Source organism: Hylobates moloch, unplaced genomic scaffold, assembly GCF_009828535.3.
Source record: "Hylobates moloch isolate HMO894 unplaced genomic scaffold, HMol_V3 SCAFFOLD_7, whole genome shotgun sequence".
Lineage (NCBI taxonomy): Eukaryota > Metazoa > Chordata > Mammalia > Primates > Hylobatidae > Hylobates > Hylobates moloch.
The window spans coordinates 18997121-19013874 of NW_026652282.1; the positions used below are offsets into that span (position 1 = coordinate 18997121).

The following is a 16754-nucleotide window of genomic DNA, read 5'->3' on the forward strand; positions in this document are numbered from 1 at the left end:
GGGCTCACCCAAGTAAGAGGAGTATCACAAAGACACCAGGGAAATGTTTAGTGCCAGGATGGCAAAATTAAGATTTACTTGTGCCAGAGTAGTTTGCTTTTGTAGACTGAAGAAACTGCCCACCTCCAAGATGCGCTGAGTTGGAGTTTTAGGAGAGAGCATGGATGGTGCTGGTTTATAATTTGGAGCATGCCTTCCTAGAATGTTGTCTATCTTAGAGAGTAATGAGGGTTGTCTGCTATACTGGGGCATTACTCACATAGGGTTGAGAGTGGATGACCTGAAATCTGATCTTTCCTGTCTTCTAGTTCTTGTACAATTAGAACTGTAATTTGCACTTAGAGAGCCTTCTGATTCGTGGAAGTGCTTATCTATCTTCTACCCCTGCATGGTGCATCTGCTTGTGGACCGCACCCAAAAGCAATTTGCAAAATTAAAGTTTTTGAAGACTCATAATAAATCAGTGCAATTTTATCAAGAGAATAAAATTTGATTCATCAGATAACTATTGTTATTATTTGTGGGATCCTGATAGACCCAGAGGATATTAAAGCCTGTTCCCGTGACTAATTTTCATCAATACCGTTAGCTCTGCTTAGGGTAATATCTTCAACTAAGGCATCTATACTAGTCAATCATTTGTTTGGCATTATGGAAACTGCCATTGTTTTGAATGATAGTGTAATTCATGTACAGTGTCCTGAACTTCTGGGTGCTTAAAGCTCAGAATTTTGATTGATGTTTAATAGTTATTACAGAACTCATCAGAGAAAATGAGGCCTTGGCATGATTGAGCCTGACTGAAGCTTTCAAAGCCACTGCAAGCTTAGGAAAGTTGCCCTATAAATTTTTTATGAAAGGGCAGTGATCAGTTGTTCCATTTTTTTCTTATTCAAGTTGGTTTTTTTTCTTATGTTGGTTAAATTAATAAATTTATTTAACCATTTTTTTCTTATGTTGGTTAAATTAATAAAAAAGAAAAAATATGCTATGAGACTTAACCATGTATACTAAACATACAGCTATTTAATTAAGTGATTAAAGTGATCTCTTTGATGTGATACATGCAAGACATTTGAGAATTTATCTGACTCTCCTAAATAGCCAAGTCAGTGGGGATTAAAATAAATGAGCTTTCTGTCTTCCTTTCTGTAGATCAGCTTAATACTAAGTGGCTTTGAAAATTCAGGAGTAAAGCAGTCAACCTAGCCAATCTTTAAATCAGTTCAGTCACATATATAAAAAGTGGATGCCATTTCAGAGCTCAGAGCTAAATAAAGCAGAATTATGCCTGATTCTGTTCTTCCCACCAGCATTATCAAGTTTTAGTATACAGTATTGAAAATTCTGGGAAGGCGGGGGTGTTTTTAAAGTTTAAATCATGTTGTATATTAGGTTTTCAATGTTCCTCATTTTTCTGAGTTCATTTGTGATAGCTATTGTCTCTCTCTTCAGATAATAATCTTTACAAACTCTCTGTTGTCTCCATGGAAATTAATTGTGATTTTTAAAGCTCTAGCCCTAAGACTTTAGGGCAGGGAGTCAACTCCCAAGCAACTGAAATCTGCCGCATGTAAATGGTAGTAATAGCAAAGAGCAAAACAAAAACAAATAAAAATCTTGATAGCTAAGCCGTGCATGCACGTGCACACACATGCACACAAATGATGCTGTTGAGCATGGATCAGTTTGGAAGCATTGTTAAGCACTTACTGTGTACTAGCCCCTGTGTCATGAATTGAGGCAACTCAGCGAATAACCTAGCTTTATTTAATTATCTGTGTTGGCTTAGTAAGCTATGGCCCTTGGGCCATATTTGGCATTCTGCCTGTTTTTGTGTGAACCACAAGTTATGAATGGATTTCACATTTTTAAAATAGTTTTTAAAAATCAGCTTGGTACAGTGGCTCATGCCTGGCACCCCAGTACCTAGGGAGGGAGATGTGGGAGGATTGCTTGAGCCCAGGAATTTGAGACCTGTCTGGGCAACGTAGTGAGACCCCGTTCTCCACAAAAAAAAAAAAAAAAAAAAAAGACAAAAAAACACACCAAGTGTAAACAATCAAAAGAAGAATATATTATGATACATGAAAGTTGTATGAGATTCAAATTTCAGTGTCTATAAAGTTTTATTGGAACAGAGTCACAGCCATTCATTTATGTGTTGTTCTAGCTTGTTTCTGCTTTCTCAGGTACAATCACAGAGCTGAGTAGCTGTGCAGAGGCGATACGGGCTGCAAAGCCTAAAATATTCACTATTTGGCCCTTTACAGAAAAAGTTTGCTTATTCCTGATATGGGTAAGGCAAACTTCATAATTCCTTTATTATCTGAATACTTCTCCCAACTCTCTATTTCACTTTATTGGTATTAGAACTAAATGTATCCATATTCTACAGATGAGGAAACTGAGGAACAGAGAGATTCAGAAAATTCAGGTATTGCTAATACCTTATATGATGATAATAACTTGTTATAGAATGGTTTTCCTCAGCTTTTTAAATAAAAATGCAGTTAAGTAATGGATAATATTACGTTTGTATGTTCTTTTAGTATTAAGGAGAGTCCTGAGCCTCGATTTTATGTTCAGTATGTGTATTAGTCTGTTCTCATGCTGCTAATAAAGACATACCTGGGTAATTTATAAAGAAAGAGGTTTAATTGACTCACAGTTCCACATGGCTGGGGAGGCCTCACAATCATGGCGGAAGGCAAAGGAAGAGCAAAGTCACATCTTGCGTGGCAGCAGGCAAGCAAGAGAAAGCATGTGCAGGCTGGGCACGGTGTCTCACGCCTGTAATCCCAGCACTTTGGGAGGCTGAGGCAGGTGGATCACCTGAGGTCAGGAGTTCAAGACCAGCCTGGCCAACATAAAAAAAACAAAAAATTACCGGACTGGTTGTGGGCACCTGACATCCCACTATGGAGGCTGAGGCAGGAAACACTTGAACCAGGAGGGGAGGTTGCATGACTGAGATTGTGGCATTGCACTCACCTGGCAAAGTAAATGAAATCCCAAAAAAAAAAAAAAAAAAAAAAAAAAAAAAAAAAACAAATTTCAGAGGAATCCCCTTTATAAAACATCAGATCTCTGAGAACTTTCATTATCACCTGCCCTCATGAATCAATTGCCTCCCACTGGGTCCCTCCCATGACATGTGGGAATTATGGGAGCTACAATTTGAGATTTGGGTGGGGATACAGCCAAACCATATCAGTAAGTATTTGTTGATTGATTGAAATAGCTTACATAAAATATATAGTTTTGTTTGCCACCAAGAATTAATTGCATTGGAAGCTGAGTGTGGTGGCTCACGCCTGTAATCCCAGCACTTTGGGAGGCTGAGGTGGACATATCATTTGAGGTCAGGAGTTCGAGACCAGCCTGGCCAACATGATGAAACTCCATCTCTACTAAAAAATACAAAAATTAGCTGGGCATGGTGGTGCATGCCTGTAATCCCAGCTACTCGGTAGGAGGCTGAAGCAGAAGATGCTTGAACCTGAGAGGCAGAGGTTGCAGTGGGCTGAGATTGTGTCACTATACTCCAACCTGGGTGACAGAGCGAGGCTCCATCTAAAAAAAAAAATTAATTGCAATGGATTTTGTACCTTGCTTAATTTTCCAGAATGTTTTATATGTTCTCACAAAATATCTCGCTTTTCCCCCTTTTTTCTCTCCTGTGGTAAGATCAGTTAATATTGAAATGTACCTTAATGTTAGCTGGGCATGATGGCACACGCCTGTGATCCCAGCTACTTGGTAGGCTGAGGCACAAGAATTACTTGAACCTGGGACATGGAGGTTGCAGTGAGCCGAGATCATGCCACTGCACTCCAGCCTGGATGACACCGTGAGACGGTCTCAAGACAACAACAACAACAAAACCCAGGGAAACGCACCTTGGTGTGAACAGCACTGAGTGATGTTTATGATTGTATGTTAATCCTCTTATATTTAAAGGTTAAATGTAAAATATAGCCTTTTATATTTTCTGATACTATTGATGACATTGATCAGAGTGGGTTTCTCAAATTATTCATTGTATGAATTAATATTTATTGAGTATTGGTCACTTGCTATGTTATCTGTGGTAACATGGTGATTAGGTGGAATAGGCTATTGGTTTAATTTGAATAGTATTAGAAGATTCTCTCAGCTACAAAACCTCTCATTTAATTGTATTTATTCCTTTGGCTAATAAACTACTCTTTTAAATAAAAGTATTTCTCCAGAGTAAATATATTAGATTGCTATTAGTCACTTACATTCTATTATAAACTAGTTTGAGGCCCCAATGGCAGCTAGTGGATTAGCAACCTTGAAAAATTAATAGTTTTGATGGATGAGAAGGGAAGGGGGAGATATCTCTGGAGCAGAGTATTGCTAAGGAAAGGCCGACTAGGGTATGATGGTATTGCAAGTGGTATGAACACATAGGACCTGCTAGGTGTTGAAGGGAACAGACAAAAGAAAGAGAAAGAGGACGAAGGCAGAAACCAAGATGGCAAGTGCTAAAGGCAACCTGTATCTTTGATCTGTTCTAGGGTTAAACTTGGTAGTGTTTCTTGTGTCTGTTTTCAGAGGTGTGCCAATAGTGGCTCTCAAAAGAGTCCTCCAACTTTTGGGGGGCTGCAAATAGCCTGGATTCTTTCGACTCATATGCAGAGTCTGGCTTTGCTAGGAAAATCTCCTACCATGCTCCAAGAAGCTTGTACATTTGTCTTCCATTGATAAGAAGGTTGCCTCAATAGCTTTTCTCCCTAAGCATTTCTTTTCTCATTATTTTTTCTCTCACCACAAGTGTGGCCTTCTGAAACTGGACCTACGACGAAAGAGAGTGACATTATTTCTCAGGGGTTTCAGGTATTTGGTTAGGGGTGTAAGATGACCTGGACTCCTCTGGAAGACCCTCCAAACACACACACAACAGTTACTCCAAATCGTTGGAAAAAGTCATGTTTCTACTTTCTTGGTGTAGTCTCCAACTAACATTTGCTCATCATGTACTCTGGACCAAGGGAAAAAAGTGTTTTACATGAAATGTCATCCTGAACTCTTGCAGACAATGCTATGAAATAGGTACTAATTTTTAGTAGTTTTTTTCTTAACATCTGATGTAAAGGAGAGTGTGTTAGGATTACAATAGCTAATGGAAAACATGACACATAATGCCTCAAACAAATAAGGGCTTTATTTTCTGTATGTCATGAAGGGAAAAGAGGGAGGCAGTCCAGGTCTAATATGCTGGGCTTCAAATGCCATCAGCTTTTCATCCCACCATCTTCAGCATGTAGATTTTTTCTTCATACGTGTTGCCTTGTGATTACTAGATGGCTGCTCTGCCTCTGGCATTGCATCAGCATTCCAGAAAGGAAGAAGAGGAAAGGCTAAAGCAGTAGTTGTCAGCTGGAGGTGATTTTGCCACCAGGGGGACATTTGGCAATATATGGAGATATTTTTGGTTGTCACAACTTGCGGAGGGGGGGCATGGGTTGCTCCTGGTATCTGATTTGTAGAAGACAAAGATGCTGCTAAACATCCTACAATTTACAGGACAAACCCCACAACAAGAATTATCTGGCCCAAAGTGTTGAGAAACCCTGGACTCAAGGCAGAAAGCATATGCTGATGAATCGGTCCCCTTTTAAAATGGATTCTTGGAAGTGCAACAGGAAGTTTTTCTTAAATGTCGTTGGCCCGAATCTTATCCCGTAGCCGACTCCAGTTGGAAAGGAAGCTGGGCAACACAGCTATTTTGTTGTTGTTGTTGAGTCCATTGTCATCCTGAGCAGAATTGGAGTCCTGACAGTAAGAGAAGAAAGGGAGAATAGATATTAGGTAGACGGTAGGCGTGTTTATTTCAAAAAGTTAAGTACTCTCCCTAAGGTCACAGAGGTAGTGAAGATCAGCAGCTGCGTCAACCTCCTCTATTGAGGAACGGATGTCCACCTGTCAAGTGCAGCTTCTCTCCAGATGTCTGTATGAATAAAGCATGAAAATGCATGCACTGGGTATGGAAAGCCCTGGAGTTTTTGATCAGCCACAAACAGCCTAGGAAATATTTCTTGCAGCATATAATATGCAATCTGTTAAATATTTATATCACTGCCCTCTCAGCATTTCCAGTGGGACTTGCCTTTCCTTTTTGTCCATGTAACCAATAGGGTAATTAATCTCAGACCTGACTCACTAATACTTTGCCCTTCAAGCCATCAAACTATTGGTGCTTCACTTCTCCCATTTTGAAAAATTAAAACGTGATGTGATTACTATTTGCCTTACTTAGGGTTCATTCAGGAAAACAGACACTCTTCTAAGTATATCAACCAGCAAGACATTTAATACAGGGAATTGGAGGCTTAGGCAACCATTCAGAGGGCTGGGGAGTGAAGGGCAGAGTCTGTCAATGATCTCTGCTGCTTGTACACCAAAGAGGTCTTTCTCAGGAGAATGCCTGGAAGTTGCTGGAAAAGGGCTGTATCTGCTGTCTGCAGATGCCCACATGTCTGTATAAGGCTACCAACAGCAAATGAATGGCATCTCCTCTTCTACCTTTGGAATTGCCTATGAGTGCTTCTCATTGGCAGTCTAACCCGGAGCCATGGGATATTGCAAGATGTAGTTCTGAAGCTTCTCAGGGAAAAATGTAGAATGGGGTGGGGTAGGATGAGGAGGAATTGACAATGAAGTCTGTGGCAGAAAAAAACATTTGAATCTGAATAGAGGCGTACATATACAGCATATTTTAGGAAGAGGAACACTCTATTCAGATGTTGGCAATGTTGCTACTAGTATTATTACCTTATTCTAGGTATGTATCTTTGGGAGGTAAGTAGGGATTCTTTGTATGTGTTCTGATTATTTTCAAGTCATGGTGATGCTAAATAAATAATAAAAAAGGATTCAATAACCTGCATAGATGGTGCAGAAGGTAATATATTCTGTGAGGCTCTGTAGTGCAGTGGGGGGTCCCAGAGATGAGGTTTAAAAAACAATGCATAATTCACCAGCATGCTCTGGAAAGACCAGTCTTCAGAAAACAATTGTGGATGACTCAGCTTGTTCGTTCGTTCTTTCTTTTCTTCTTTTCTCTTTTCTTTTCGCTCTCTCTCTTCTCTCTCTCTCTCTTTCTCACTTTCTCTCCAAAACTGTCTGGAATTCTTTACTTGTTGTAGTTATGCATATGACTTATAGCGAGCTGTTAAAATATAGTGCAAAATTAAATACAATGCCGGAAATAATAGAATAATCTCAGAATGAGGTAACCTATAGACATATGACATAGTTTGGTGTTGGGGGTAGAGTTGTAACCTCTAGTTATCTGCTATCTGGGTCACATCAAGCTTTTAGTGTGTGTAACTCACAGGGTTTTGAAGGTATAATTTGATCTGTGCTATACTTGAGTCTCTGAAACAGCAAAACCCATTATGACTATGTCCTACAGCCCTTGTAAAATCCTAAGTCTTGAGCTTCAGGATTCTGCTGATATTTAATATCTGAATTATTTCAAGGAAGATAAGGAAAGTGTACTATCTTATTATGTTTATTTCTTGAGTGAGGAAAATTGAAAGGGACTAAAGGAAAGAACTCGTTGCCAAGAGCACTGTCCAAAGGTCACTGGTTTTGCTTTGTGGCTTTGCTGGAATAAAACCAACGTGTTTGGGGTTGCCTAGGTCTTATGTTGGGTCATCTGAAGGCAGATCTGGAGATGAGAATTCCTGTGTAAGTGATTTGTTAAACAAATACTCCCAAGAGAAATCAGTAAGGGAATGGGAGAAGCAAGACAGGGAGGGATGAGAGTCCAGTTTCAGGAGACATCTCAGAACTAGTCTGATCCTGCAGGGAACTTTGGAAGTACAAATTATACCTCAGAGTTTGTCCTGAATTGAGGCAAGGGGGCTGGGCTTTCGTACTGCTGCTTAGGGCTGCTTGGGCAAAGGCTTAGGTGGAGGTGGAGGCAGGGTGGGTAGAAAGCAAAGAAACCTCCAGGAACTAGCTGTTTTTGATTGAAGGCAAGGAGCTCTAGTAGCTCCTAGGGCAGGCCTTCAAAAAGTCTCAGGTGTTGGCCATTAGAAAAGAAAAAAACATAGATGCTAGAGGGATGTACAGAAGTTCTAAAAGGGATCCCAGGGAATCTGGTTAGAGCCCTGACAGTGTACTTGTAAGCTTCTCTTTTGCTTTTATGAAACCCAGAATCTGGGGAAGGGAGAGAGAAATTTTCACATGGACTGTAAAGTTTCTCTAAAGCAAGGGTTGACGAACTTTTTCTAGAAAGGGCCAGATAAAATATTTGAGGCTTTGTGGGCCACAGGGTGTCTGACCCAATTATGCAACTCTACAACTGTACTGCAGAAGCAGCATAGTTGACAGGTAAACAAATGAGTGTGGCTATGTTCCAATAAAACTTTATTTATAAAAACAGGGGTAGGGTGGCCGGATTTGGCCCAGGGACCATATTTTGCCAATCCCTGCTCTTGAGGTTCTTTATATGTGCCTAAGTTTGTTTTTCCTTTATTTATTCCCTATCTGTTATAAAACACAGAGGATAATTAGTACCTTTGTCTATCTAAATGATGGTTATGACATTATGATGTATCTTAAATTATTCTAGACCACTGCCTCCAATCTTTCTGGCATCCTGGCCATCTTTCACAATGTTGCAAAGATAATCTTCCTGAAACATGACTCATCTCCTTTTATTCCCATTCTAAACATATTTAGCTCTCTCTTAGCTGTAAAATAAAATATAGGCTTGTTAACATGGCATTCAGGAATCCCTGTGATCTGACCCCAGGCCAATTTTCCTGCATTATTTTCTGCTCTCCATCCTCATGTACTTATAGTCCAGCTACTTTAAATTACTCGCCCTCTCTCCAATATGCCATATCGTGTGTGTTTGCTATCTCCTTGTAGTTTTTTTTCATTTTTATGTATTTAAACTGACTATATACTGACAAAATTATATATATATAATTATATATTATATATATATATGATGTACAACATGATGTTTTGATACATGTATACATTAGAGAATGGGTACGTTAACATATCCATCACCTCATATATTTATCATTTTTGTGGTAAGAACATTTAAAATCTACTCCCTTAGCCATTTTCAAGTGTACAGTACATTGGTATTAACTATAGTCACTATGTTGTACAATACATCTCCTAAACTTATTCCTCTTATCTAACTGAAATTTTGTATCTTTTGACCAACTCCCTAACCCCCTTCCCCCACCCCTGGTAACCACCATCCTACTCTACTCTCTCCTATGAGTTTGACTGTTTAAAATTCCACATGAATGAGATCATGTAGTATTTGCCTTTCGGTGCCTGGCTTATTTCACTTAGCATGAAGTCCTATAGGTTCATCCACGTTGTCACAAATGACAGAATTTTCTTCTTTTTTAAAGCTGAATAGTATTCCATTGTGTATATATACTACATTTTTAATCCATTCCTCTGTTGATAGACACTTAGGTTAATTCCATATCTTGGCTATTTTGAATAGTGCTTCAATGAACATGGAGGTGCTGATATCTCTTTAGCGTACTGATTTCATTTCCTTTGGATATAGCTCCAGAAGTAGGATTACTGCTTTGTATGGTAGTTATATTTTTAATTTTCAGAGGAACCTCCATAGTGTTTTTCATAGTGACTGTACCAAATTATATTGCCACCAACAATGCTCAAGAGTTCCCCTTTCTCCACACCCTTGCCAACACTTGTTATCTCTTCTCTTGTTGATAATAGCCATTCTAACTGGTGATAGGTAATATCTCATTGTGTTTTTAATTTTTATTTCCCTGATGAGTAATGATGTGGATCATCAAAAAAAATCTGTTAACCATTTGTATGTCTTGAGAAATGTATTTTCACGTTATTTTCCCTTTTTAATTTTTTTTTTTTTTTTTGAGACAGGGTCTTGTTCTGTCACCCAGGCTGGAGTGCAGTAGTGTGATCATAGCTCACTGCAGCCTCTACCTCCCAGGTTCAAGTGATCCTCCTGCCTCAACTTCCCAAGTAACTGGAACTATAGGCAGGTGCCACCATGCTCGGCTTTTTAAAATTTTTTTTATTTTTGTAGAGACAGGGTCCCGCTGTGTTGCCCAGGCTGGTCTTGAATTCCTGGCCTCAAGCAATCCTCCTGCCTCAGCCTCCCAAAGCTCTGGTATTACAGGCATGAACCACTGTGCCCGACCTCCTTTCCCCATTTTTTAACCAGGTGATTTGCTTTCTTGATATTGAGTTGAGTTTTAAATATATTTTGGATATTAACCCTTTATCAGATGTATGGTTTGCACATATTTTTGCCTCCGTCTTTGCCCCTGTTTATTCTCCTGGAATGTTCTTCTAGCTCTACATTTTGAAATCCTAACCATTCTCTTAAGACTTGATTGAGTCACCTTCTCCATTAAGCATTTTCTCCATGCAGAAACAGCCTCTGCTCTGGACTTTGATAACAATATTGTCTATTTCTATTAAAATTTTTATTTTGTTTACATTGTACTAGACAGTTATTTGCTACATTCACTACATTTTTAGTATACTGAGGTCTCTCAATATATATCTGTATATTTTTGCCCTTCACAGTGGCTTGCATATAGTAGATAGTCAGTAAACGGAGTTTTCAGATGAAGGGCACATTTCTACATCTTGTGATTATTAATGATTTAAGTGCTGAAACTCTGACATTATTTTTCTTTTTCCTTTTTATAGGCGAGAGCTGTTTTGGCAAAAGTTGGCTATCCAGAGTTTATAATGAATGATACTCATGTTAATGAAGACCTCAAAGCAGTAAGTGCTAAATTTACTGTACTTTTTTTTTTCTGGCAAGTTTTACTGGCCTTGTGCCTTTCAACTAACCCAAGTCCAAGCAATTAAAACTGGTGATGCCAGAAAACACCAACTTTTGATTAATTCCTTGGCTAGATATGAGCCTGAATATGCCAGGCAGATCACAAGATTTAGGGCAGATTCAAAATAAAGGAAGTGTCAGAAATGATGCATGAGTGGGTACCAAAAAACAAATGGACTTGGGTTTGGCCTAATTTGATCATAAAAGAAAGAATTAAGCATATTGAGTATGTTACAATTAGTGGGCATGTTCTAATGGCAAATGCATCATGTTTGTTGTTAAACGCTTTTTATTTGTTTCATTCATATTAAATGAATAGTAATAAATCTGCCTGCTGGGAGTTAACTTCATTAAACTTTATGAGTGTTTTGGCAAATTAAATGCATATACATATGACTCTATAATTTATTGTGAATTGGATTGTGTATTTGCAGTAAGTTACTGATGAAAAATAGTCATAACTCTTTTTTATTTCCATATTTTTGGACATGTATTTTCCAGCAGGTGTATTAATTACAGGCCTTTCTAATCACAACCACTGTTATTTCCTCTCCTACAAATAGTTCTGATAAATGATTTTTCTTCCTCATTAAAGAAACCTGTTTTTACCATTCACTAGATTTTCTTGAAAACGTAGTGTTTTGAAATTCTTTAAGTAACTATGGTTCTGAGGTATAGCTCTTTCCTGAAATTGTGGTTCAACAAGTGGCATATCTGAAAACAATCCCAGCTTTGTAGATGAGCATCACAATTTTACAAGACTATTCAAAAGTGAGAGAAAGCATTAATTAGAATCTTCCTCCGTTGGGCTCTAAGGTATAGCCTCCCAAAATATTGATACAGTTGCTCTGGAAGAAAGTAATTATGCCTCATAGCATCCTAAAACTCAGTCTATCTTATTATACACTGTTTTGATGATGCTGAAAATCCCATTATTATTATTATTGTAACTACAAATATTGAAGCACTTGACATATTCATGTACATTATCTTTTAATTCCTTCAGTGAATCTGTGAAATAGGTGATGTTCATTCCCATTTTGCAGAAAAGGATGTAGAGACTCAATAATTTAAGTGAGCTTCTCAGTTCCACACAGAGTTTCAGAGCCAAGACTGATATCTGGGCTCAGGAAGTTCTGCCTGTAATCAGAGGAGGGATTCTCGAGGGTCCTTTTTAGGCAGCTATGCTGAAGGAACAGAGGCATCAGGGTGGAGACTTGGTGGGGGCAGTGTGACCAGGGCTGTTGGAAGAAGAGCAGAGGGAAGGCCATGTTATCAAATGGTTAAGAGCACAGGCTCCAGTATCATGGGCCTGGGTTTGAATTCTGCTTCGTCCACTTACTAGTTATTTCATCCTGTGTAGGTTACTTAACTTCAGTTAGCCTCCTTTTGGTTATCTGGCTACTGGAAATATAATAACCAAGTCTTAGTATTGTTGGTAAGATTAGATGAGATTATATAAATGTAAAAGCACCTGGCATAATACTCTGGCACAGAGTATAGCCTACTTCCTATAAAGGGTAGCTTTGCAGATCAATATGGACCATTTGTGGTCCATTTTCAAATCAGCCTTATAAAATATTCCATTTCATTGATCCTTAATAGAAATAGACTCAAGCGTGAATTTCTACCAATTTTGGAAATATCTCTATATCAGCCAGGAAAGCAAAAAGCACACTAGGTATTTTAAACAGGGAATTTAATACAGGAAATAGGTTGGAAGGCGAGAAAAGGGAAAAATAGATAAACCACAGGTTAAACTGTTGTTGCTACTAAGAAGAGTATCACCAGGGCACAAAGCACCTTAGCAGGAGAACCTGGGTAACTCCATACTATTGGTACATATTCTGAGTCAGGATGTGGATGAGAAGGTTTGAGAGACAGTTTGATGTAGAGGTTATAAATAGGGACCCTGGAGTCAAAGTGCCTGGAGTAAAACCCCCAGTCTACCATGTACTACCGTGTTACCTAGGATAGGTTATGTATCCTCTCTGTGCCTTTCTTCATCTGAAGAATGAAGGTCATACCAGTCCCTCCCGTATAGGATTTCTGGGAGGATCAAATAAGTTAACATATTTAAAGTGTTTGGAATGAACCCTAACATACAATCAGCACAATATAAGTGTTAGCTATGACATCCTCAATTCACACTTGTGGTACTGGTCTATTTTGGTTTGAAAAAGTCCTCATGAATTAACTCATGCACTGTCCAGGTCCCTCAAATTGATTTAGAAGGGTATACAGATGGAGCAGTCTCAAGCTTTAATCGAATAAGGTAGCACTTAAGGCTTACTCACAATATTTAGTTGATCAAGTTTTGTTGGCATTCTGTTGCTAAGTTCAGAGCCCCAAATTTAAGGACCCATTGAATGCAATATCTTTTGTGAAAAGAAACCAGATGCCAAACAGGATGCCATGTTGGCTATGCTTCTTTGTTTCTCTGGGGCCTGAACTGAAGACATTACACACCAAGATTTTTAATCACTTCTTTGAAGAAATGGCTTTCATCTGACTCATTGCCAAAGCAGACACAATTACACCCAGGAGTTTTAACAGTTTAAAAACCTGACAGTGAAAAAAATTCCAGGTATATGAAGTAAAAAGACATTCGTATTCAGAAACCGATTGTTTTAGTCCATTTACACGTTGCTATAAAGAAATACCCGAGACTGGATAATTTATAGAGGAAAGAGGTTTAATTGACTCACAGTTCCACGTGGCTGGGCAGGCCTCAGGAAACCTACAATCATGGCGGAAAGTGAAGGGGAAACAGGAAAGGCGGCAGGTGGGAAGAGTGAGAGTTCAGGAAAAAACTGCCGCTTTCAAAACAATCAGATCTCATGAGAACTCACTATCACAAGAACAGCATGGGGGAAACTGCCCCCGTGATTCAATCACCTCCCTCCCTTGACATATGGGGATTACAAGTCCCTCCCTCGACACGTGGGGATTACAATTCGAGATGAGATTTGGGCTCTGTCCCTTTCTCTCCCCCTCAATCCCCGCCCTTTTCTTTTTCTGACAATGACTTAAGTCCCTCTTCCAAACCTCAGCTCTGGAGTGGCAGTTCTCTACTCTCCTCAGTGGCGGCACCATCACCTCCTCCCTTCTGTGACCCTAGACTCTCACAGAGCCAAATCATATCACTGATAGAGAAAATGAATAAAACCCACCCTAAAAATAGGTAAAGGGTGATATGATAGATTGTAATATTGTCACTGAGGGCAATAGCAAAAAGACTCAAGTATTCCTGGTACACAATGAGACTGTTTTCAGTTTTAAGAAACATGTAGATAAGGACTGCTATAGGACCTATGAGAAATTTCTGGTAATACGAGCTCTGAGCCTGAGAGGCTGTTACAAATGAAAAACAGCATGCTGCATTTGAGACAGGTGGAGATATGATTCATCAGGCACAAACGCAAAAGGAAAGAGGAGCGAGATTACCTGATGGATCAGATGAAGGTCAAAGAGAAATGTTGAAAATTGAAGTTGGGCTCATGTGGAAATAGAAGCAAATGAGATAGAATTAAAAGGTAAATATGCAAAGGAATTAGAATTTTTTTTTCTTTAAGGATGACAAGGTAAACTGAGGTACTCAGCAAAGCATTTCTGAACAACAGTCCTGTAGTTTTTTTTAAAAGAACAGGAAGAAATAAAATGCCCTTTATTTGAACCCCCATCAACATGCAGGAAAGCCTGTTAGCCTGAAAAGGTAGGTATCAGCCCATTTTCAAATCAGCCTAATAAAGTATTCCATTTCATTGATTCTTAATAGAAATAGATTCAAGCAGTGAGTTTCTCCCAGTTTTGGAAATATTTCAATATTAGCCAGGAAAGCAAAAAGCACACTAGGTATTTTAAACAGGGAATTTAATACATGAAATATGTTGGAAGGCAAGAAGAGGGAAAAATGAGATAAACCACAGATTAGTAACTTTAGAGAGCAGCTGCTACTCCTGTGTCTAGGGTCACAGAAGGGAGGAGGTGATGGTACCGTCACTTAGGAGAGTAGAGGAGAACTGCCACTCCAGAGCTGAGCTTTGCAGGAGGAAGTAAAGATTCTTCCAGAGTCATTGTTAGAAAAAGAAAAGGGAAGGAGTAGAGGGGGAGAGAGTGAGAGGCAGCAACACAGCACCTTTTCCCTCCTGCAACCCACGGATTTCCTCTAGTGCCTCCTATTTGCAGGAAGCTAATTGGCAAAGGAGCTTGGGAAACAGTTTTCAGATTCCCAGTCCCCAGCATTACGGAACAGAGTGAAAGTGTAGGCATGTAGCTGAAAAACTATAGGTAAATAACCAGCACAATTAAGGATGTTACTAAGGACTAAAGTTAGAATCATGGCTGGCCTCCATTTACTTAGGAGAATTGGAAATGAGAAATTTTTCAGAGGCCGAAGTTTCTGGTGAGTGATACACACATATATACATATAAATGTGCATATAGGGATATGCAGATATGTGAACCTATGTAAGATTCTCTGTGGTGGGTCTGGTCTGCTTTGGCCAGTGAAACACTAGTGTGTGTGTGTCTGTGTACATGACAGAGAGTGCCACTATGCAAGAGTGAGGTGATATTCAGATGGTATGCTAGAATGCTGCAGAAAAAGAGGTTGTTAAAATATTAAAATAATTCTTTACTATTTGTTAAAAAACACAAAACATTGTGCTCAGCTCTTTCAAGGGCCCCTGGCCATCATGGCACTGGAGAGCTAAGGGTGGGCATTGGAGGTGGGGCACCCTGGTGCCCCCCAACCTTCCAGCCAGGCCTCTGTAACTCTCTCACATTGGCCTTCATCCAGACTATTCCACTGGTCGGAGCAGACCAAGACCAGCCCCAGTGTGGAGATGGGACATCTGGTTCCAGTGCTAGTGTGCTGGCTGGAACTCCCTCAGACCCACCTTCACATAGCTGTTTGTGGGAATTGCATCCTCCATGGTACACTGTATATGTGGATTATTAAACATTTTGAACATCACCTCAGTATCTTTTAGGTTGGTGCAAAAGTAATTGTGGTTTTTGCCATTACTATTAATGCCAAAAACTGCAATTACTTTTGCACCAACATAATAAGTATGTCTACATGTATAGACACACATTACTTTTGGGCAGAGCCATCTAAACACACCAGTCTTGCATATTGCTTTGTTGTTTGAATAACGGAACATGTAGATATAAAATACGGATTCCATTAAGTATTCAGAAAATCCTTTGGGTGCCTAACATAAAATCTTTCTAATAGATATTTGGATATATCTCTGAGTATCTTTAAATGGATTTAAATTAAAGGTGTCCTAGAATTTGCACTTCCTACTGGCACAGTAAGGAAAGTACCACAATTAGTGCTTCAGTATTTTTCATCTGCCTATTCTTACATGTAGGCCGAAGCCTATACTACAGATCATTTGCATTCCTATATACTGTCTTATAAACATGTACTTATCCTACAGAGAAGCTGAACACATTTCCTTGTTCTGTGCTTATTACAGGTTCCCCATCTTTGGGGTGGTGGTGGTGGTAATAACTTTATTCTTCCATTTAGTCTGTGGATCTGGGATAGGATATTCAAGAAGAGAAATGTAGGCTCTCCTGAATTTTATGATCGGGACAGCTGTTCCTGGGAAATGACACAAGAGTCCCAATTAATTCCCCAAAGGTCATGCAATTGAAAAGTCAAGAGATGGAATTGATTGAAAGTGGTCATCAACTTGACCTAGACTTTTTCCAGTAACTGAAAGGACAAGAGGCTTTTGAGCCAAGTATTGTCTCTTGCCGAATTTAATTTTTTCATTTTGGAGATTACAAGAGGCTTTAAAATATTCACGTGAATTCGTTCTTGTTTCTGCTTCTCGGAAAAACAGAACTTTCTCAATAGTTTCTGGGTTTC

At 39.2% G+C, this 16754-nt stretch overlaps 1 protein-coding gene across 1 annotated transcript in view; it reads left to right on the forward strand.

The window, feature by feature from the left end:
- The window catches only part of PHEX (phosphate regulating endopeptidase X-linked), a 213056-nt gene that overhangs the window by 123794 nt on the left and 72508 nt on the right, over positions 1–16754 (forward strand). The window contains exon 11 of the mRNA XM_032757990.2: positions 10729–10806. Within this exon, the coding sequence (XP_032613881.1) occupies positions 10729–10806 (78 nt within the window). The remainder of the gene's footprint in view (positions 1–10728; positions 10807–16754) is intronic.